The sequence below is a fragment of the Trichomonas vaginalis genome, chromosome V (genome assembly GCF_026262505.1).
Source record: "Trichomonas vaginalis G3 chromosome V, whole genome shotgun sequence".
NCBI lineage: Eukaryota > Parabasalia > Trichomonadida > Trichomonadidae > Trichomonas > Trichomonas vaginalis.
The window spans coordinates 22,557,406-22,581,084 of record NC_067207.1 but is presented as its reverse complement, the minus strand read 5'-3'; the positions used below and the strand labels follow the sequence as shown (position 1 = coordinate 22,581,084).

At 32.4% G+C, this 23,679-nt stretch overlaps 8 protein-coding genes across 8 annotated transcripts; 5 read left to right on the top strand and 3 right to left on the bottom strand.

The window, feature by feature from the left end:
- Positions 1-36: 36 nt before the first annotated feature.
- On the top strand, positions 37-897 carry TVAGG3_0384560 (uncharacterized protein; the record flags this gene model as incomplete). The annotated part of the gene is made up of 1 exon (XM_001329539.1): positions 86-895. The coding sequence occupies one exon, from the start codon at positions 86-88 to the stop codon at positions 893-895; it is 810 nt and encodes a 269-aa protein (XP_001329574.1).
- A 71-nt stretch (positions 898-968) lies between these two features.
- On the bottom strand, positions 969-1,732 carry TVAGG3_0384550 (uncharacterized protein; the record flags this gene model as incomplete). Its single annotated transcript, XM_001329538.1, has 1 exon — positions 1,020-1,718. One exon carries the CDS (start codon positions 1,716-1,718, stop codon positions 1,020-1,022), a length of 699 nt encoding a protein of 232 aa, XP_001329573.1.
- A 153-nt stretch (positions 1,733-1,885) lies between these two features.
- TVAGG3_0384540 (uncharacterized protein) lies at positions 1,886-2,752 on the top strand (the record flags this gene model as incomplete). The annotated part of the gene is made up of 1 exon (XM_001329537.1): positions 1,886-2,449. The coding sequence occupies one exon, from the start codon at positions 1,886-1,888 to the stop codon at positions 2,447-2,449; it is 564 nt and encodes a 187-aa protein (XP_001329572.1).
- Positions 2,753-2,893: 141 nt separating this feature from the next.
- Positions 2,894-4,419, top strand: TVAGG3_0384530 (uncharacterized protein; the record flags this gene model as incomplete). Its single annotated transcript, XM_001329536.2, has 1 exon — positions 2,922-3,839. The coding sequence occupies one exon, from the start codon at positions 2,922-2,924 to the stop codon at positions 3,837-3,839; it is 918 nt and encodes a 305-aa protein (XP_001329571.1).
- A 4,262-nt stretch (positions 4,420-8,681) lies between these two features.
- TVAGG3_0384520 (glycine-rich protein family) lies at positions 8,682-11,580 on the bottom strand (the record flags this gene model as incomplete). Its single annotated transcript, XM_001329535.1, has 1 exon — positions 10,635-11,378. The coding sequence occupies one exon, from the start codon at positions 11,376-11,378 to the stop codon at positions 10,635-10,637; it is 744 nt and encodes a 247-aa protein (XP_001329570.1).
- Positions 11,581-12,134: 554 nt separating this feature from the next.
- TVAGG3_0384510 (glycine-rich protein family) lies at positions 12,135-13,103 on the bottom strand (the record flags this gene model as incomplete). The annotated part of the gene is made up of 1 exon (XM_001329534.1): positions 12,135-12,878. The coding sequence occupies one exon, from the start codon at positions 12,876-12,878 to the stop codon at positions 12,135-12,137; it is 744 nt and encodes a 247-aa protein (XP_001329569.1).
- A 108-nt stretch (positions 13,104-13,211) lies between these two features.
- TVAGG3_0384500 (ataxia telangiectasia mutated (ATM) -related family) lies at positions 13,212-20,096 on the top strand (the record flags this gene model as incomplete). The annotated part of the gene is made up of 1 exon (XM_001329533.1): positions 13,212-20,096. The coding sequence occupies one exon, from the start codon at positions 13,212-13,214 to the stop codon at positions 20,094-20,096; it is 6,885 nt and encodes a 2,294-aa protein (XP_001329568.1).
- Positions 20,097-20,453: 357 nt separating this feature from the next.
- Positions 20,454-21,456, top strand: TVAGG3_0384490 (ribonuclease inhibitor domain-containing protein; the record flags this gene model as incomplete). Its single annotated transcript, XM_001329532.2, has 1 exon — positions 20,454-21,431. The coding sequence occupies one exon, from the start codon at positions 20,454-20,456 to the stop codon at positions 21,429-21,431; it is 978 nt and encodes a 325-aa protein (XP_001329567.1).
- Positions 21,457-23,679: the final 2,223 nt, after the last annotated feature.

Genomic DNA, 23,679 nt, shown 5'->3' with positions numbered 1-23,679 from the left:
TCTTTGCGACCAAAAATTTGAAATTTATGATCTAATAAATAATGTCAATAATATTATATCACTACCAATGTAAATTTTAATCAGAATGAAATCTTTCGACATTCCTTCTTTTATTGCTGTTAATCCATCATTGAAATCAGATGGCTTTATTAAGTTTTCAAACAAGTACAATTCATTTGAATACACAGTGGACAAATCGAATCGCAAATTCAATGTTAATTATTACTTTGATTTTGGAAACATAAATATTGTGCATGCCAATCAATTCATGTCCATTAAACTCACACCATACATTCACGAAGATACAAAGTTTAACATTGCAATTGAAAACAACGGAGTTATGAAATTAAAATCAGATTTAACACAAAAGGTAAACTTCAAATCCAGCGTTTTATCAATTCAGGGCAGATATTCTCCCTATGAGTTGGCTATGGCTTTTGCATATACAATTTCTGGCAAAGATTATACTTTTACCGCAAGCTATGACAAAGAAATCAATGCCACATTGAAATACTATCGTCCACACTTCTCTACAGATACCAAATTCTCGATTTCTGATTTCAAGACTTCAACATTTTTCAAATTCAATATCTTCAGAGTCGGAATTAATCATGGTGTTGAAGAAGACGGCTTAATATTTGGTATGGCTCCTGAAAAAGTACATACATTTCTCAGACTTCATCCTGTAGTTGCAATTGACGCTGAAACTAAAAAGAAGATGATCACAACACAATGGAGTGCTCTATGCCAATACCAAGTTAAGCCAAATTTGAATTTAATTTGCAAAGTCAACCAAGATATTAAGCATCCAATTGTTGGTTTCACAACACCATCACTCAAGGCGTTTGCTCAATATGACCAGACATTCAAATATTCTTTTGAATTGTGTATCTAAACATTTTTTTTTAAATAATTTTTTTTTCCTAAATGAAATTTCAATATATATCAAACAATTAAGTATTTGTGTTAAAAGAGACAATAAATGAACATTTTAATAGAGATAAATAAATAAAATAAAATTATTCGTCTGATTCTGATGTAACTTCAGATGAATACTTAGAAGATCTCGAATCGCTATCATAACTCCTTCGTGGTTTGCTCTTAGGCGAGCTTAACGTAGCGCTTGATTTCAAAAATTGACGATGATTTTTAGCTTGCTCAGCCATTAGCTGATCAATACTCTTAAGGATTCTATCTGTTTCGGTTTTTTCACCTTTTTGTACTTTCCTCATGTGCTCTTCGAGTCGATTACGATTATCTTCAACTTCTGTGAGCATTTTTTCTGTCCTTTTACGAAGTCTTTCAGATTTACGTTTTTGATGTTCGTATTTCTCAAGAAGAACTTTATATTCAGTTGATTCAGTAGGATTAATTGCTTTGCGGCAAATTTCACCTGTCATATCAACAAGTAAAGCCCTCCTTTGTTCATCAGAATTCGGTAAAACTGGTGGATTTTCTGTTGTTTTTCCAATTAATTGAATTAATAAATCGAATGTAGTTCTCCATTTTTGAATTTCTGAATCTCCACCTTGATTTTCTGAATCATCCGGCGAATTTTTACGATGTCTGCTTTGATGAATACTGTCATAAGATTTATTTTTAGTTTTTTCTTCTCCGTAATCTAAATTTCTTGAGCCATGACGCACATGCTCACGCCTTTCAACGGAATGCATCCTATGCGCATGAACATACTTGTGCTCTCTTTGAACTTGACTCATCCTTTTATTGAAAACGGCAAAAAATGTAAACTTTGGCGCCAAAATCAGAGAACTGGGTATTTACGGGGCAATTTAATATGAAAAATCAAAAGCTAAGCAGATAAGCTATTTAAATACAAATTGCAAAACAAAATTCGTTTGTTAACTTCTTTTCTAACGCTCAAAAAATGCCGAAAACAAAGAGCTCTGCTAGCTCAACAAAACAAAAATCAGAATCAAAAAAGGAGCATGTAAGACGTTCAAAAGTAAAGGCAGAACCAGTTCCATGGGAGTCTGCCACAACTGGCTTAACTCTGGGCCAATTACCGAAAGATGCTGAAGGTGATATGATAATTTCAGCTTCAACAATGACAAATGAAAGATTAGAAGCTATTTTAGTATATTTTCAGAAAATTTATCTTCAGCAAACAGGTGAAAGAATGTCTAAAGATCAGCTTCGCTTTATTCGCGAAAAACTGAAAGCTCAAGAAGAACCTGTATCAGTTGCTTCATTCGTTTCAAGTACAATTGCAGAATTAACTGGAACAGCTACAACAACAATCGATCGTGTTGTCAAATCTCAGATTGATATTAATGGTGGAATGCCAAAACCTAGATCAGATATAGAAAATACTCTTTTCCCATGTAAAATTTGCAATAGACCAGTTTTATTATCTCAATTACCTTTCCACGAAGCCCTTTGCGTGAAAAATCAACCACCTGGTGCACCAGGATACACACCAGAGAATTAATTTAGAAGTTATCCAAAAATTTTATTTTATTCTCAGTGTAATGAATCATCTATGATCCATATACATTTGAAATACTGTATTTCACGATTTTATAAACCTCGACTTTTTGTTTTTATAAAAATCATAATTCTGAAATTTTTTATTTGCAAGGATCAGGCATTTCGCCAATATAGTCTGGAATTTAAAACATGTTGCCTGTTTTGAGATTATTTTTCGTTACAGTTAACTCACGTGTTTACCGTAAATGATCGCATTCCGATTAGACTGACAACGCCAAAAACTATTCAGGAAAAATGAACTTGCCGAAAGACATTTATATCTACAATCTTTGCCATATTTGTAATAAGCGGTTTCGAAGTAGCGATTTTTTAACACGTAAGTAAAATTGAAAGGAAAAATCCGATAGGAATTGAGGGGGTGCAACTATCGTCAAAAATCTTTTGTGTTTTTTTAGATTTTCTAATTATCCAAGATGACGGCTACTGTTCTCAAATTTGAGGATGTGCAGCCGTTTGTTCCATCATTAGACGAAATAGAATCTGATTTTGCAAGAAATTATGCAAAAGATAGAATTTTAAAGAACTACCAGAATTATGTAAAGCAAATAAATAATAACTACAACGACTTAATTTGTGTGTGGCCCGAAGCACAACCTATTAATTTGTTTTTCGGACTAATTGACTCAGCAGATATCGCCCAACTTAAGGAAAATTTAGCAAACAACTATCAATACAAAGAAAAAATCCTTGCAGAAACAGAAAAGAAACTACAAGAAATAGGAAGATTAGACAATTCTTCTTCAAATTCAACGTTACTTTTTCAAGAAGATCAGCAAATAGATGATATAATATCTGGATGGGCACCAGAAACCAGAGAAAAGTTTATTTCCCTCTATACCGATTTTTGGAATGACGTATCGAACGAAGAATTTGCAAGAAAAGTCGGATACTCAGTAGATATATGCAAAAAGCTTGTTGAAAGATTATCTAAAGATGGCGAGCTTAACAAAGAAAAACCAAAGAAAATTGACAAAAAAGAATCAAAATACGTAAAAATTTCGCCGATAACAGGTATAACATTCATTAGGAATGGAAAGAAATATAGAATTGGTAAAGGACTTACTGATCCTAACGATAATCCACTCAATCCTTTACATGGAGTACCAGATCCTCTCACAGAGAAAGAAATGTGTTTCCCAATGATATGCCCGCAGTTTTACGTACTCGATAGATCAACATGGGCTAAGTCGATTTCAGAAAAACACGAACATCCTTATTTAAGAACTCACATGGGAACAAAACGTGATTTAATACCGTTAACTATTGATAATTTCAATGAATATAAGGACAAAATTAGAAATATTGACCTCGAAAAATATGGATTGAAATAAGTCTTATTCTATTGAATTTGTTAGTAATATTTGTCCAAAATTTTCATTTGTTATACCTTCTATTCGGGTATATTAGAATATTCTGCTATTTACTTATTAGAAAATACGTTCCCAACTTCTGGAAAACGGTTTTTCACCCTTATGATCAGTTTCAGACACTTTGGGAGTCTCCCAAACTTTGATATTTTGCATTATGATAGAGAAACGTGTCTAGTTTAACACACAGTTGTTTTAAAGGCAAATGATGATATCACATGAAATTATCAAATTATCAAATTTTGAAGTACCAGTCCAAAGGGTTAATTAGATCCTACACAGATGTGCGATAGTGAAACATATGTGTTCTTGATTTGAGAAGTCCTACTGATAGAGGTATGAATCTCACAGCTTTGTGTGAGTGTGTCTGACACTTGTATAGAGTGGAATATGCGCCGACATATATTATATAATAACATGTAGTTGATAATTATGAAAAAATAGAATTTGATGCGAATGATATTGAAAGTTGTTTTGTAATTTGATATTTTTCTTATATGTGTTAATTAGTAAATGGCTTGTTTGTTGTGATCGTACTGTGAAAAATGAAAGGTATTTTAAATTAAAAAAATGAGATTTTGAGATATCTCTAGAATTAAGAATTTATTATGTATTTGACTTTTATATAACTATGTGTAAAGGATCTCGATGTCTATATGCTTTAAATAAAATTAAATAAAATGAGATAAAAAATTAAAATGGACAAGAAGATATATGGAAATGTAATTTGTATTGTGTTGGTTGTTAGCAAAATGATTTTAATACAGATTTAAGGATTTGGAATGGATTTGAAATTAAATGAATTTAATTCAAGGAGTAATAAGATTTTGAACTAGTTTTTATTTTGTGAATGTAAACTCCTTCCATAGGATATGTATTAGAAAAATCAATGTCAAACTTTTTGAAAGAATTGTTTTTTTGTTGAGCGATTTTCTCATATTTAATAATATATTTAAGTTGGCGTATCTTACGCCCTTCCAAAAATATGTATTAGAAAGATGACTTATAATTTCATAAATTATTTTGTCCCGACGGTTTGAGCTGTTATCAGAATGGTTGCTTACACAATGCGTCAGCAAAATGTCGGTTAGGGTGCCCTTCTTGGCCTCCTGAGTACTCACCAAGATACCCCAGCTCCCGCAAAACACCTCCCTTAGGTGCGCATTACCTGACGGCATTATTTTGCAATTATTTCAAATTTTTTAGATGTCTTTTGTTAAAGTTTGTTAACTAAAGACTTGAAAACAGCTTACCGCTTCAAGCTGCTCTCTTCCCGGTTCCTCTGCCGCAATCTTCTGTTTGATTGTGCGCAAAGCTCTCCTCCTTGTGAACCATGGCTGATAGAAAGAACTGAAAGACAGGATAGGAGGAACATGCCGGTTCAAGTTAACTTGCAATATGCTTCTGATTAGTGATTTTAGATGAAAGATTAGCGAAATCGCATTTAATTTGGATAGAAGGATTCAATTTTATGAAGCAGGCTCGTAGAAAATATGCAGGAATAGCACAATCTTTTGCAATCACAACGCGATTGCAAAACTTCGACCGACAAGAGTGTATTGTGCACTCTTGTCGGTCTGCATGTCTCATTCCGGGAGACATTGTCACTGCATGTCTCCCAGAATGAGACAATCTTCCGCATTCATAACTTGAATGCGGAAGTTTGACCGACAAGAGTGCACAATACACTCTTGTCGATCTAAATGTATCTTACAATCAAAGACACTTTCATACAATCTTTTCGAAGTTAAAAAAAAAATTTAATTATTTCTTTCTTTTGTTTATTAAATCGCCTTACTCACGTACTAATCTCTTTTAGAGACTCTATCGAGCTATCCCCACATATAAACCTGTGACAATAATACATATTTACTCTCTTCATATTCTGATCTCATGACACATTATCGCAAAAACTATAATTATACAACACATCTCATAAAGTCTCATTTTAGCCCTATCTAAGCGTTCAAAACCTATTTTCCACACGTAATCTGATTCTTCTGGCTCCGCTGATTCGATTTCTGCTGTCAGATCGTGAAAATATGCATCACATAAAGAGATAAACACAACTCAAAATTATTGCTTTTTTTTTCAAATTGTCTATTCATCCATCTTTACATATTTATTATCTCCTCCGTTTCCCCTCACAAATTCTTTTAATTTTCTGAATAATACGTATAATAAAATGAATATCTCAAAAACTAAAACACAAAATTAATGTTGGAAAATGACTAGATATAATCTGAACTTTTGAATTCATACATTTTTGGAAAAAATTGAATTTTCAAAAAAAGAGCTTATTTAGGTATGAACCTGAAGAGAAATTTTAAGGAAAATATTAAGTTGTGCAATTTGCATTTATCTCTTTATGTGATGCATATTTTCACGATCTGACAGCAGAAATCGAATCAGCGGAGCCAGAAGAATCAGATTACGTGTGGAAAATAGGTTTTGAACGCTTAGATAGGGCTAAAATGAGACTTTATGAGATGTGTTGTATAATTATAGTTTTTGCGATAATGTGTCATGAGATCAGAATATGAAGAGAGTAAATATGTATTATTGTCACAGGTTTATATGTGGGGATAGCTCGATAGAGTCTCTAAAAGAGATTAGTACGTGAGTAAGGCGATTTAATAAACAAAAGAAAGAAATAATTAAATTTTTTTTTTAACTTCGAAAAGATTGTATGAAAGTGTCTTTGATTGTAAGATACATTTAGATCGACAAGAGTGTATTGTGCACTCTTGTCGGTCAAACTTCCGCATTCAAGTTATGAATGCGGAAGATTGTCTCATTCTGGGAGACATGCAGTGACAATGTCTCCCGGAATGAGACATGCAGACCGACAAGAGTGCACAATACACTCTTGTCGGTCAAACTTCCGCATTCAAGTTATGAATGCGGAAGATTGTCTCATTCTGGGAGACATGCAGTGACAATGTCTCCCGGAATGAGACATGCAGACCGACAAGAGTGCACAATACACTCTTGTCGGTCAAACTTCCGCATTCAAGTTATGAATGCGGAAGATTGTCTCATTCTGGGAGACATGCAGTGACAATGTCTCCCGGAATGAGACATGCAGACCGACAAGAGTGCACAATACACTCTTGTCGGTCAAACTTCCTAATACAAAATTTGATTCCCTTATTATCTTCTTAACAAAACTTAAGATTTCAATAATACATCATGAAAACATTCATTTACTACATTCACACTGTTATTCCTTTCTATAAATTAACTCATTTAATAGAATCTTGTTTTATATCTTATTATTTTCTCATAATACTTCTAATTCCTCTATTTCCTCTTCCACATAAAATTTAATTTTGTAATGCTATCATATACACTTAATGTTTTCAAATTTTCAGATTTAAATTTAATCTTTATTTTCATCATCATTTATAATCTTGTTCCTATATAAAGTTATAATAAATTATCGTCAGATTCTAATATTTATGATTCTTACTACTCAATTCAATATAATTATGTTAGTCACTCATATTCAGGAGAATAATTTAAAAATCTATAGCTCATATTTTGATAGTTATATATTTAGATGATATATATTGCAATTCCGGTTTCAACACGATCAAATGCCAAACCAAGACAAAATATATATGAATTTTCAAAATATCGATTTACATTAGAATCTATATCTAATTTTATCAATACACAAGTAGGGAATGTTCAATACATCTTTGAGCAACGTGAATAGCACAATTTTATAGGATTATTTGTTGATTATATAAAATATAAGCCAAATCGAATCTGCTGTATAGTACTTTAGTTTATCATTGAATGTTAAATGTGTTCAGATAAATATTTGAGTCAGATATCGCATTTTCTAATTTCAAAATTTATCTCATGAAGTTAGAATTTATTTGATCATACAACATCATGTTAGTCAAACTAGAGTTCAATGGCGATTCTAAAATTGAACAAATGCTTGTTTTATCAAAATGTTAAAATATTAATCTAAAAAACTTAATATCTAACCAAACCATTCTAGAATTATTATATACAGGTATAGGCAATCTAAATGCACACGGAATTCGGAAAATTAAAAAGAATATTTATGAGATTATTAAATCTTATGTAATTCAATGAAAAGTAGATAATATGAATATCTATAGGCTATATATCAACATATGAGTTTTTGGTTTGACCAATACTATACTAATGTGATCAAATTAATCTGATTTCTTAGATTTTCATTTGAAGCATTTGCAGTAGTAGGGGTACCTTTATATATTAACATATTAAAAAATTGCGCTCCGATTCGCAGTTTCTTCATGATTTTGAGATTGCATTAGATTTCGCGATGCAGAAAAAAATCACTTTAGATTCCCGTCAAACTCTAAGTATAAGCATGTCTCTATATGTAGAAACTGTCTGCGCTATTTATTTCCCGGCTCAAAAAACCACGGTGTCTGTGTGAGGAAAATACCCATTTTAGGACCCTGGGTAGGGGGTCATGAAAATTTTCCAAGAGTTGGAAATATAGGGTAATAAAACTTTGTATGTATTGTATTAACTTTTATCTTTTTTAGATAACCATTTATGATAATTTAGTTAAATGGTTGTTTTATTGAACGAATGATTTCAAATTGTAATTCAATCACATTTCAATGTAATATACAAAGTTATTTCTATTTATCAAACTCAATTTAGACACTCTGTTGCATAGGATTATCCCTAACATCTCATATAATTTAAATAAAAAAAATATTCAAAATAGCTGTGACACTTTTCACGGCTTATTCATAGGCCCGTAAAAAGTGTCACAACTATTTTTCTTTATTGAGAATCAAAATAACATAAGAAAAATTAAATGAATAGAAAATTTGATGCCAAAGCATAATTTGCTGCCTGTACGAGGAAGGATTTGCTGGATGATGATAAGACCGTTGCCTGAGTGGCCTGTTTCAATTTTACCTGATGGAGATTTAAATGCCTGATTTCCGCTTCGAAAAGTGACAGATGTAAGATCACTTCTGGCGAAGCTACTACCTCCACCTCCACCGCCTAAGTCAACGCCTCCACCACCACCATAATAACCACCTCCTCCACCTCCTGACGAAGCATCCCAACAAGTTCTTCCATTACCTCCATGCAAGAAGTATCCGGGTGATGAATCACAAATCGCTTGATTAAAACTAAAATGACTTCCAGACCCACCTTGACTTTGAGTTCCTCCTCCTGCATGTGCAGAATTATATTCAAGATCTTGACCAATTCCTCCGACGTAACCGCCATAACCGCCGGGGTTCTCTTTATGATACTGCCCTGAGCCACCACCAGAACCAGCAGCGATAAGGACGTCATTCTTATTGTCATTTACACTGATAAATGTTGATCCACCACCAGTGCATGAGCTATATCGTTCACGACCAATTTCATTAATTCCAGCTTGGAAAAAATTACTGGTGAGCTTTGTTGAGCTGCATTGGCCATGACTACCAACATAAATGTTGAGTTTTGTTTGATTTTTGACGTGAAAAACTGCTTCTGTGTATGCGCCCAGACCAGATCTCGCGTTGTTTACGAATCCACCTTGGGCACCCCATACCTGGATGAGATATTTTGATGGACTTAAGACAATATCTTGCTTTTCACCTGTATATTCAAATACGTAAAGGATATCTCAGAAGATTAAATTAAAAATGAAACAAAATTCTCTATTTTTCATAATTTATCACTTTCTCATGATATGATTAACATACATTATTGAGAAATCTTACATCAAAATGATATATGAATTTAGTAAATGAAATGGAATTATTTAAGCTAAGTTTATAATTATTCACTCCAAGTTTGCGTTAACACGAAGAAAAGTAAGTGCAGAACAATTCTTGAATAACTAAAATCATTCAGATGAGATTTACACCTTATATTTTTATTATAACAGATATAAAACTGATAAGAATTTATATATATAAGGGGACTAATAGCATAACCAGAGTACGAAACGTTACTTTGACAATTAGACAAAATAATTTTTCCTCCTCCTAATAGTAAAGTGGGTGAGGTATTTATAAAACAACTATCTATAATGGTTATTGTTGTATCGTAAATATAAAATAAATAATTATCGTGGGTTTTGTTTATAAAATTACATTTTAAAATCTTGTTGGATGTATAATACCATTCTAAGAAATTTCCATCTTGAATATCGACACATTGAATGAAAGACACTGCTGTGCCATCAGAAGGTCTCATAAGACTAATGCTTCCTGCTCCCCCAACACCAAAATTTTCTGTTGCATTCAAATTTTTGACAATTACAACAAGATTGGATAATGCACAAGCTGAATCGCCGCCATTTTGAGGATCAGGTCCACACTTATGCATTATATTCATTTCAAATTGCGAGGCACAATTTGGACCATACAAACAATTTCCAAAATTTGCATTTGTGTGATTTCTAACAAAACATGATTCAAAATTAGTATTTGATATACTATTATTTGAATAATTCAAATATATTGCCCCTCCATAACTTTTGGCTTGACAATTTGAAAACTCGCTGCAAAATATTTCAATTCCATTGTTTTGATAGTTAATTGCACCACCATCCCCAGTTGATGAGGAATTGGCGAACAAAGAACTAATCACATGAGCAGAGAACTCATCAAATGTCAAATAGAATCATCAAATTATAAAAAAATGACACTTTTAGATAAATAATTATTTTGCCTTTCTGCATATTTAGTGAATAGAATTAACCATAACACACACACAAAAAAAACATCTTTATTTTGAATCAAACAAAATAAAAATTAAGTATGGAGAAAATTCAATACCGAAACATGCCTTGCTGACTGTACGAGGAAGGATTTGCTGGATGATGATAAATCCGTTGCCTGAGTGGCCTGTTTCGATTTTACCTGATGGAGATTTGAAAGTTTCATTACCACTACGAAAAGTGACAGATGTAAGATCACCTCTCGCGAAGCTACTTCCTCCACCGCCACCTCCTAAGTCAACGCCACCACCACCACCATAATAACCACCTCCTCCACCTCCTGAAGCAGCAGACCAGCAACTTGCACCATCACCTCCACGTAAAAACGATCCAGGAAGAGAATCACATGAACTGTGGCCATTTTCAAAATGACTGCCGGAACCACCTTGATTCTGAGTTCCTCCTCCTGCATAATAGCTAAAATATTCTAGATCTAGACCAATACCTCCAATATAACCGCCATAACCGCCGGAGTTCTCTGTATGATACTGCCCTGAACCACCGCCGGAACCAGCAACGATAAGGACATCATTCTTGCTGTCATTTACACTGATAAATGTTGATCCACCACCAGTGCATGACTTATATTTATCCTCAAAAATATCATTAATTCCTGCTTGAAAAAAATTACTGGTGAGCTTTGTTGTGCTACATTGTCCATGGCTGCCAACATAAATGTTGAGTTTTGTTTGACTTTTGACGTGAAAAACTGCTTCTGTGAATGCACCTAAACCTGAGCTCAGATTGTTCATGCATCCACCTTGGGCACCCCATACCTGGATGAGATATTTTGATGGACTTAAGACAATATCTTGCTTTTCACCTGTATGTTCAAATACGTAAAGGATATCTCAGAAAATTAGATAAAAAATGAAACAAACTCCCTTATTTTTCTTAAAAAAATACTCGGCATGACATATTTAATATTCATTATTGTTAAGTTGTAAATCAAAAGCTTATGCACAAAATTATTTTCGAATTACCCAAATTATTCTAGTGAGATTTGCATTCAACGCTTTTATTATAACAAATTGAAAACAGATAAAAATTTAAATGTAAATGGATATTTATAACATAGCCTGAATATTAAGTTGACAAGGAATTAAAAAGTTTAACAAGAGAATACAAACTGTCCAAATACGATTCATGGTCTATATCTAGTTCCGAGAATCGACTCAAGCTGACAATGAATTATGTGAAACAATTTCCAAAGTAAGCTTTTTCTGTATTTGATAGACAGCATTTGAGTTACTTAACTCAATCGTGTCACCATAACTTGTTATATATTAAATTATTACGCGGACGAGATATTTTTAAATAGTTGTGACACTTTTTACGGGCATATAAATAAACCTGAAAAAGTATCCGAACTATTTTGAATATGTTACAATATCTACCATTCGCATGAAATAATATATTTTTCAATTCTAGCATATAGCATTAACCTAAATACTGTCGTAAACACATATAAATAATATTAATACAAAGTATCAAACAAGCACTTTTCTTTAATTTGAATCAAACAAAATAAAAATTAGGAATGGATAATTTTTCATGTAAATATGTATATTATTTCCTGAACAAATAAGGATTTGCTGGATGATGATGAGACCGTTACCTGAGTGGCCTGTCTCGATTTTGCCTGATGGCGATTTGAAGGTTTCATTACCACTACGAAAAGTGACAGACGTAAGATCACTTCTCGCAAAGCTACTTCCTCCGCCACCACCTCCCACGTCAACGCCACCACCACCACCATAATAACCACCTCCTCCACCTCCTGGGGCAGCATCCCAACAAGTTGTCCCATTACCTCCTCGCAAAAACGATCCAGGAGTAGAATCACAAGAAACTTGTTCATCAGAATAATGGCTGCCGGAACCACCTTGATTCTGAGTTCCTCCTCCTGCATAATGGATAAAAAATTCAAGATCTTGACCAATTCCTCCGATATAACCGCCGTAACCGCCGGGGTTCTCTTTTTTATAGTGTCCTGAACCACCCCCGGAACCAGCAGCAATAAGGACGTCTTGCATGTTGTCACCTACACTGATAAATGTTGATCCACCACCAGTACATGACTTAAATGGATAGCGCCCAATTTCATTAATTCCAGCTTGGAAAAAATTACTGGTGAGCTTTGTTGTGCTGCATTGTCCATGACTGCCAACATAAATATTGAGTTTTGTTTGACTTTTGACGTGAAAAACTGCTTCTGTGAATGCACCTAAACCTGAGCTCAGATTGTTCATGCATCCACCTTGGGCACCCCATACCTGGATGAGATATTTTGATGGACTTAGGACAATATCTTGCTTTTCACCTGTATGTTCAAATACGTAAAGGATATCTCAGAGGATTTTTTTAAATCTAATGCATAATATTGTATTTTTTTCTCTACAAACAATTCGTAACAGCGAATTAAACATATCTCATTTTAATTTTTTCACATGCTTTGATCAAACTAGAAATTTTACCGTGAATAATGTTCCACATCAATAATATGCTTTATTGCATCGCTTAAACATAAGAGCAATAATGGAAGCAGGTATCTTGTCACTTTTGTTTCACTGGGGAAGTAAATTATGGATCGAGGTGCTGGATCAGAAGAAAATGAAAACAAGATGCTCCTCGAACGTCTATCAGTCCTAGTGAAATACATGTTTAATCAATCGTTCGATATTTCCGAAATTAAAGAGGCCTTATCAGCTTTAGACTTCTCATGCATGTTTTTTCACCATTTATTAGTAACAGAAATGAAATTAATCCAATTGTGCTTTAATAAACTACATAGATACGGCATAGAATTCAATATTTTAGAACAATATTCTCGCTATCCCGAAATTTTACAGAAATTCATACAAGTTTCTTGCGAGTTCATCGCAATAAACAAAGTTTCGGACCGAAATAAGCTGATTGACGAAATAATGGAATCAATATTTTTCCTAATTCAAAATTCCAAGCAGAAACAGCTAAAATTCAAAGCGCCATCATTTGGAGATGAAGTCAAAGAAATCAATCTCAAGCAAGAAGACATACGAAACGCAATAAATTTTGAAATTTCGATTTTAAATGGCTGTTTAAAGCGATTAGTTATATCATCGCAAAAAGTAATCATACTAGCATCGACAATACTATCATCCTGTGATAATAATATCCGGATTAACTGTTTAGATATGTTATCAAATTATTGTCCTCTCAATATCACTTCATCTTTCGTAGAAATACGTGCAATTGAAAAGTTCTACTTCGAAATCATCAACAACAATCTCCAAGAATCAGAATTAGAAATTTTTGATAATTTATTGACAAAATGTTACAAAAACGCGATCAGTAGGATTCCAAACGACATCATCATATTACTTGGACGAGAAACAATCAATGTTATCACGGAAATCAATGAAAACAAATTCAAAATATTTAATGAAAATTTATTAAACACTGTTTACAAGTTTATCCAATCAGATCAATCCAGTGCACAACTAATAAGACAACTGATCATCAAGAAACTCTCAGTTTTCTATGATTCCGAAGAATATATTAATATTTGTAAAAATTTTGAAGAAAACGACACAGAATTTGGTCAAATCATCATCAAAGCCTATGAAAACCAATACAACATCATTCCTGCTCTAATGAAGATAACAAATTATATTCCAAATAATGATTTGATCAAAAAATCATCAGGAACGACATTCTACAAGATTTTATCATTATTAGATAGTTTGGAATCAAATTTGGCTTCAAAACTCAATAATTATTTAGAAACAAATCCGCCAACTTTAGAAAATTTAAGGTTAATTTCAAAACACATTCCTGCGCAAATTCTTGAGAAATACCAGGCCAAAGATCTTCCTTATATATTCAGCAACAACCCGCAGACACTGGAAAGTCTTATCCAGAAATGGAATTTGTTTTCCGATGTAAGAATAAGAGAAATTATTCCTTTTATGTCACTTTTGTTACAAAAAGCGAAAAATATTTCAGAATTTGATTTCATGAAAATCAAAGAATATTTCAACAGACTGGATGATGACTATACATTGTTTTTTATACCAGAATTTGTGGATATCTTGGATTTGGTTTATGACCAAAGTGATCTCAAAAAACGTTACAAAAATTTCATTAAAAATGTCAAAACCGCCAAAATTCCACAAATTACAAGTGACGGTTTTATGAATTCCAGAATTTTGTCACCTCACTTTTTATTACATTTAATAAAGCAGCTGATAATAAGTTTAGAGAATTCTCAGGAGAAAGATATAGTTTATACTGAAAGTTTTGCTATTTCTTGTTTGCAAAGGAACCAGACGAAATTATGGAGTATTTATGATTTAAATAAATACAAGATCAGTTATGAATTATATTTATTATACAAAGAAGAAGAAAAAATAAATTCTGAACCGAGAACATTTCGATTATTAACGAAAATGATCTTTAATTTGCAGCATAGAACTAATCTAAGTATATTAGAAGAAAGTGTTATACCTGTTTTAATTCAGAAACAAGATTTAAATGACTTAAAGTTGTTTATTAAAAAGAGTACAAGTCAAAATGACGAAATCTCTTTTACAAACAAAATTAATGATAACATGGCTGACATTTTATGTTATTTGTTTAGTAATTTCGATAAACATGAGATATCTAATTGTTTATCTTATATTACGAAAACAATTTTGCCAGGAGAAAGAGCAATGCATCTAATGGAAATGTGTTTTCCTGATTTCGCTTGTAAAATGTTGTCACTTTTGGGAGATTTTGACAAAAAAATCGTTGAAAGAACTAAATATTCTATTGACGTGATGATTAAATCTAAATTACCAAAGAGAGCGTTGAGAGATAAAGAACAGATCGAACACATTTTCATTTCAAATGAAATAAAAATGATGTACGGTTTTGGAAAATATATAACTAATGGCTCATCATCAAGAAAAATTACAGCAATTCGAAGCTTGACAGAAATTGTCAAGTCAATGTCGGATTCTTTGAATGTAGAAAGATGTAGGAATTTACTGACAATGGTTAGTTTCTTGACAACAAAAGATAAATCGTGTAGACAATATTGTTATGAATTTTTGAACACGATTTTGGATTTGTTGCATAATAATTCAATTTTGTCAGAAATTTTTGGTTTTATCGTTTCCCAGTTAATTCCAAACATTTCTCAGTCACCTAATGAAACTAAGCCGCTATTGAAGAGATTGATTATTGATGAATACAATGTTGTTCAAAACTCTTTGTATCAAATCAGTTTTGTCAAAGAAATTTCCGAAATTCCTGAAATTTCTGACAAAATCAAACAATCAATTGAATCAATTCCGAGATTAGAACTGATAGAAAAACTGATTGGCGTGTTAAATGACGCAACACCAGCTCTACAAGTTCTAATCATCAACCAGTTGATTGATTTGTTCGAAGAAAATTTGGATTTCGTCAAGAAAAACTTGACAAAGAAAGAAGATCTCTGTGTAATGATCTGGAAAATTTTGCAAAACACAAATAGAGAGGACTTACAGGCGTGTTGCGGACGGTTATTGGCGGTTATTTATCCAAGTGAAGAAATGATGTCCAATTTCCATATGAACTTGAGAACACAAAAGAACCAAAACACTAATGTTAATGTAGTTATGAAGAATATTATTACGGACTATTTAATTCCTGCTTATGAAGATGTTACTATGTTTTCTGTTTTGGATTCAATTTCATGCGCAATACAAAATTTGTTGAATGAATTAGGTTGTTCACTGCAAAACCAGAGCCAAAGGAATATGAGGTCGCCTGAGAATTGGGACATGTTTGATAAGAAGACACAAATGATCATCGACAAATACAGATCATCAAGATATTTGTCAAAAGACGTTAGTACGATAAAAACTCCCATTTTCTCTCAAAACATAAAACATGAGCAATGGTTGACTAATTTCACAATAATGAGTTTGCAGATTGACTTCGAAGAAATCATTCCTGATCAAACAGATATCAAGAAATCAACGAGAAGAACGAAAGACTCTGATTACGAAGATGAATACAAAGAAAAATCAAAAAGAAAGAATTCGTTGGAAAGTTTAAGAAAAATTTCTTTCATTTTCAAGAGAATTCCTTCTATTTGTAACTACATTTTACCTTTGATTTGCTATTGGCAGAAATACAATCCTAAGTTCCAAGAACTATTTTCTCAAGAATTTTTGTTGATCCTTGAAAATTTGAAACAAAAAACTGACAAAAATTCAAATAAAAGTGACGACACTGCCATACAATGCATGCACACTATTTTCACAGTTTTCGATAACTGTTCTAATCTCAGGATCTTCCCCAACTGTGAGACAATTCCAAACCATGTTTATTCCCTGAATTTGGCTTCACATCAACAACTTTACGAAGCCGCTTTTTTGAGCGGTTTGTTCACACATTCATTGATTCATTTAGAAGAGGCAATAAGAGAAGAAAACATCAAACCATTGTCAGACGATAGGAAACAAAACATGCTAAAGGTCTACAAGCATTTGAACGAACCAGATGGTTTAAATGCTTTGAGATTGATGTCAAGAAATGTCACTTTTTCAGACGATAACCAATTATTCAGTGAAGCTAAAATCATCAATAAAATGAACACTAATTCCGAGAGGATTCCGAAAATGACGATAAGTTATCTAACAAATCTTCTCAAATGTGGTCGATATGAAAGAGCATTGAATGATTCATTGATGTACAGAAACACAATGAGAATGGGAAGAAGATTAGACGCTGTTATCGCAAGAGCGGCAACAAGACTCTCAAAATGGGAAGTCGTGTCACTTTTGTCAAATGACACTTCACCTCACAAAATGACAAAAGACGATGACATGACAGATATTGTTGATATAGGAATTGCGAATGCGTTGAGCACTTTAGACAAAAGACAATTTGACAGATTTGAAAATATAATTGAAAAAATGAGAATTGAATTGGCAAATCCGTTACAACAGGACTCTAATTTGTCTTTCGAAAGAATGATGCCAAATTTGATAAATTATTTGTTAATCGAAGAATTGTCACTTTTTGGAAAGTCACTTTTCCAAAATTCTGTTGATCTTGAGAAAACAATGAAATTGTTTAATTCTATTGATGAAAGGTTGATTTCTATCGATGATATCGAGAGAATAACAGTAGTTAACTGCGCAATGCTCGAAATTTATTACAAAAATGATTTTTATTCTTCGCCAAAAAGTGACAAAAATACACTTTTGATGGAACAATGGGTAAAATTTGCCAGCGCATGCAGAAAGAGCGGAGAATTGCAGAGAAGTCAGTTCGCGTGTTGGAGAGCTTTCCAACTTGAAAATAATTCAATAAGTACGATAGAAACCGCCAAAATTACATGGTCACTTCACGACAAAACTCGAGCAGTTTCTCTTTTGAATCCTGATCTTCGTCAGAACAAAATTTTTAATTCTGATGAAGAAATCGGCAAATTTACCTATTTGAGAGCGAAATGGAATCAAGAATTAGATCATTTACTTCCAGATGAATTGATGAAACAATATCAAGATGCATCTAAACTTATGAAGAAAAATGGAAAGTGTTATTATCAAATGGCAAATTTAGCTGATGAACGATTAGAAAGTTATTTAGAGTATTTCGAGAAAATCCATTATGGAACATCGATGCGAAGGAATGCAGTTTCTAAATTTGTTGGCACTAATTCAAATCCAGGTTCTATTTTGGAATTCCTGCAAAAGAATACCGTTTTAGCATTAGAATGCTACATGAAATGTCTTTCTAATTCACCAGAGTTGGCTCCTGAAGTCGTTCCTCGTGTCTTACAAATTTATTTCGATCAAGGCAAATTTTACACATTGACTGAAAAAGACAATTTACAAGATTTGCCATACGCTCTTTCAAAGATTTCTCCTTCTAAATTCGACATAATATTGTCAGGAATGACAGAAGTATTCCAGAAATGCCTTGATAACGTGAACAACTCAGTTTGGCTGAACTCAATCACACAGTTAATTTCACGTGTTGAACAACCAACGAAATTAGAAGACAAATTATACAATTTGATTCGAAAATCTCTTTACGATTTCCCAGAACAAACATTCTGGCACTTGATGTCAGTTAAACATTCATTGATTGAAAGCCGCAAGAAGTGTTACAACGCTATCTTCGAACAAATTGATAAAAACTTTCCAAACGACGATGGCAAAATTGACAAAATCCATTCCTTGAGTCGAAAATTCGAGACAATCACAGATTTACTTGAACAATTGGCATCGAAAAGCATGGGTTCAAGTAGGGCAAAAACAGGAGAAGCAAAATCTCTTTGTCCAGACTTATACAACGCGTTTAACAACTCAAACATTTTGATGCCATTGTCAAGCACTTTAACAGTCAAATCATCACAAAACAATCTTAGTTTTGAACCTAAAATTTCACAGATGCAGCAAGAAATTGTTATTTTCTCAAGTTTGCAACGTCCTAAAAAAATTTCACTTCTAGGAAGCGATGGCAACAATTACCACTATCTGTGCAAGAATGATGATGATCTTAGGAAAGACATGCGAATGATGGAATTCGCAACATTCATTAATCGAACATTTTCTAATGATCGACGATGCCGAGACCGAAATTTGTCAATTGTCACATTTGCAGTTATTTGTTTGAATGAAAAATGTGGCATCATTGAATGGGCTGAGAACACATGTTCATTCAAATCCATCCTTGACAAATACATGAAGCAAGGTAAGATTGGATTGAGTCGATCCCAACTTTTAGAACTTTGTTGTGACAAAGAACAACAAAAAGAAATTTCAGAAGCAACTAAAAACAAAAAACGACAGAATTTTGTCAACAAAATTTTGCCATTTTATCCACCACAGCTTCACAAATGGTTCATGCACCGATTCTGCCAGCCACAGCGATGGTTCCAGAGCAGACTGCATTACGCACGATCAACGGCAGTTTGGTCTATGGTTGGATACATTGTTGGACTCGGTGATCGACATACAGAGAATATTTTGTTGAATGAAAACACAGGTGGAGCTGTTCATGTTGATTTCTGCTGCATGTTCGATAAAGCGAAAACTCTTCCAGTTCCAGAGTGTGTTCCATTCAGATTGACACAGAATGTTGTTGATGGCTTCGGAGTTTTGGGCACAGATGGCCCATTCACAGAATCATCAGTTTGTTGTTTGACAGCAATGCGAGACAAGAAACAGAAATTGGTTTCAGTTCTTCAGACATTCATTCATGACCCTCTTCTTGAGTGGAAACAGAAAGCTATGTCAGATAAGAGCAGAGAGTTCAAACAAAACAAAGACTCAAATGAAGCCAAAATGGTTTTGTACGAAGTTGACTGTCGATTGAGTGGTTTGACAGAAGATAAAAGTAGACCACAAAGTCCAGAATGCGTTGTCAAGAACTTAATCACTCAGGCAACAGATAATGATAATTTGGCCTTGATGTACATTGGCTGGACGCCCTATATTTAGATATACATATATTTTTTGTTATTAAATATAAAATTTTATAGAATTTACTATTACATTTTTTTATCCCCTTCATTGATGTTCCACCAATTAGAATAGATAATAATATATTATGTTCAAAAACACTTTTGACAATTATACTGAAATATAAAACATAATCTATTATCATGATTGAAATGCCACTTCTCCAGACTATTATTGAACTAAAATTAATTGCTAAGGGTGTACTTATGCTCATCAGTTTTTCATCTAAATTTCTGACAGCTGGTATAAAGTTTCATTGAAACTTAACCTTAATTTGTTTGAAAATATTCAATTTTTTATAAATATATTTTCAATTTTCTTCTTATGGTTATATAAATGAATTTCCAATGGGATGAATCAACTAAAACTCTCACAGTTATATCAAATGACGATAAAATTGAAGGCGTTCAAACAGAACATAAGACTGATGCAATTCACATCGTTATTCAAGGACAAGTTAAAATATTGGGTGATCAAATTTTTACTTCATATTCTAATGTTGAAACAATCGAATTGCCAGATTCTATTGAAGAGTTCGGGAATAATATTATCACATTTTCAAAAATTAAAGAAATTCACATCCCATTAAATCTTAAAATATATCATAGCAATGGACCACTCGAATATAACTTTAAACTCGAAAAATATACAATTGATGAGAACCAACAAAATTTTAGAGTTGTTGATGGAGTTTTATATTCAAAAGATATGACCAAATTAGTCAACATACCTCCAAATTACCAATCAAAGATATTTACAATCCCTTTTGGTGTAACTTCTATAATTTTATCATCCGTTGACTACTTGCAAAATATTGAACAGTTAATTGTTCCTCAAACAGTAAATTATATATATGGCATGCTATTTCGCCCTAAAGTAATCAAAAAACTAATCATTTATAGGAATGAGAGCATGAACGATCAAATTACTTGGGTGAACACATATGATTTCAATTTTAGAGATTCACCCATTCAACAGAAAGATATTATTTATACAAATTCAAGTTTGTATGCAACATATTATAAAGAAAATAAAACAGTTGTCATATCTTCAACTGATGAGAATAATAGATACGAATATCAAGATGAAATACTTAGTTTGGATACAAGTATAACTACAATCATATATCCTAAATCTGTATCAAAGATATCATCTTCTTCTTTCAAAACTCTTAGTCACAATCAATTCACTGTTGAAGACTTCACAAACTACACTACAATTTCTATCTATAACTTCAAATACACATTCCTGTGTCATCAATATTTCTCTTTACCCTCTTTACTTATTTCTTCCTTATTTTTAATGTTGTTATAGTAAAGAATCCTTTTGAATATCTAATAATCAAATCCTCTTTATTTCTTTTTTAAACAGATATTCGTTCATTTTATATCATAATGATTACTATCACTATTGCGAATTACTACTTTATTCAATGTGAATTGATATTCATTATCATTTTATCTTTGAGCATTCCATATACGTACGCCTCTCGAAAAGAATTAGAAACTAGAAAATATACAATAGTTCAAGTTAATAATGAAATTATTTGATATATCATACCTCTTAGTCACAATAATTCACTGTTGAAGATTTCACAAACTATATACAATTTCTATTCATAACTTCAAATATATACAGCCCTGTGTTATCAATGTTTCTCCATACATAAATTTAAGGATCTCGTTTTGAGGAATAACGGCTAAGATCTACTAAATCTAAAAAATCCCTATTGAACGATAGGATGAGTTTCTTATAAAATATCGTATCCGATTTTTTTTTGTCTCATATGATGCATTAATTGACGGCTATGCTTGGGATCCGTCAATAAAAACCCTCACAATCACCACAAATGCAACATCGTTTGGAGGTTCACAATCAGAGAAAAAACAAGAAGCAGTTCATATTAAAATTCAAGGTCCGGTTAAAAAGATAGGAAATGATGTATTTACTGATTATGTTAAACTTGAAACAATCGAATTTCTTAATTCAGTTGAAGAATTTGGTAATAATATTATCACAAATTCACAAATTAGAGAATTTCACATTCCGTATCATCTTAGAGTATTCCATACCAGTGAACCTCTCGAACATAATTATAAACTAGAAAAATATACAATAGATGAAAATCAACCGAATTATCAAGTACTAGATGGCATTTTATACTCAAAAGATATGACGAAATTGGTAAATGTGCCACCAAATTACCAGTCTAAAATATTAACGATACCATATGGAGTAACTTCAATACTTCCAGGTGCAACAGGTTGTTTGCAAAATGTTGAGCATTTATATATACCGCAGACAGTCCAATCTATTACAGGTTTGTTATATGAGCCAAAATCAATTAAATCTATAACAATTTATCGAAAAGAAAATTCAACAAAAGAAATAGCATGGTATGATCCATATGGATTCGGATTTTATAATTCAGCAGTTCAGAAAAAAGATATTATTTATACGAATTCAAGTTTATATGCAACATATTACAAAGAAAATAGAACAGTTGTTATATCATCAACTAATGAGAGTAATAGATACGAATATCAAGATGAAATACTTAAAATGAACACGAACATAAACACGATCATATATCCTAAATCTGTATCAAAGATATCATCATCTTCTTTCAAACCTCTTAGTCACAATCAATTCACAGTTGATGATTTCACAAACTACACTACAATTTCTATCTATAACTTCAAATACACATTCCTGTGTCATCAATATTTCTCTTTACACGCTCCTTTATTAATTTTTTATGTTATTTTATAATCACATCAAAAAAAATGATTATAAAAGCCTGTGTTTTGAGTGAGTAATCATCGATTTTTCTGATATCATTGAGAAGTGCTATTCCAATGAGAGAAATTATAGTAATATTGAATTGAAATAAAAATTGATTCTTTTGCAATTTTCCATTAATCATTGTGATTCAATAGGGGAAAAAATTTGCATAAAAAATTAACAATCAAATTTTCAATTGCCGCGGATTCATTTTGAATTATTCAGCATTGAATTATTAGGGCTCTATTTCGATTCAATCTAACTTACATGCTATTTTAGAACAAAAGTAGAAATATATAGTTATCATTCAAATTTTTTCAATTTTTTCCTAATTTAACTCATACATTTTTGAACGGGATATGATTGGGATGAGCCAACCAAAACACTTACAATCACTACTAGTGCAAATTCTATTGATAGTAACCAATGGGAGCATAAAATTGATGCGGTTCATATTAAAATCCATGGTCCGGTTAAAAAAATTGAAGATTCAGCATTTATGGATTATTACAAATTGGAAACAATTGAATTTCCTGATTCAGTTGAAGAGTTTGGTAATAACATCATCTCAAAATCTCAAATTACTGAAATTCACATTCCATTTCACCTTACTACGTTTCATCACAGAGGACCTCTTGAGTTTAATAATAAATTAGAAAAATACTCAATTGATGAGAATCAAGCGAATTTTCAAGTAAAAGACGGAATTTTGTACTCAAAAGATATGACGAAATTGGTAAATGTGCCACCAAATTACCAGTCTAAAATATTAACGATA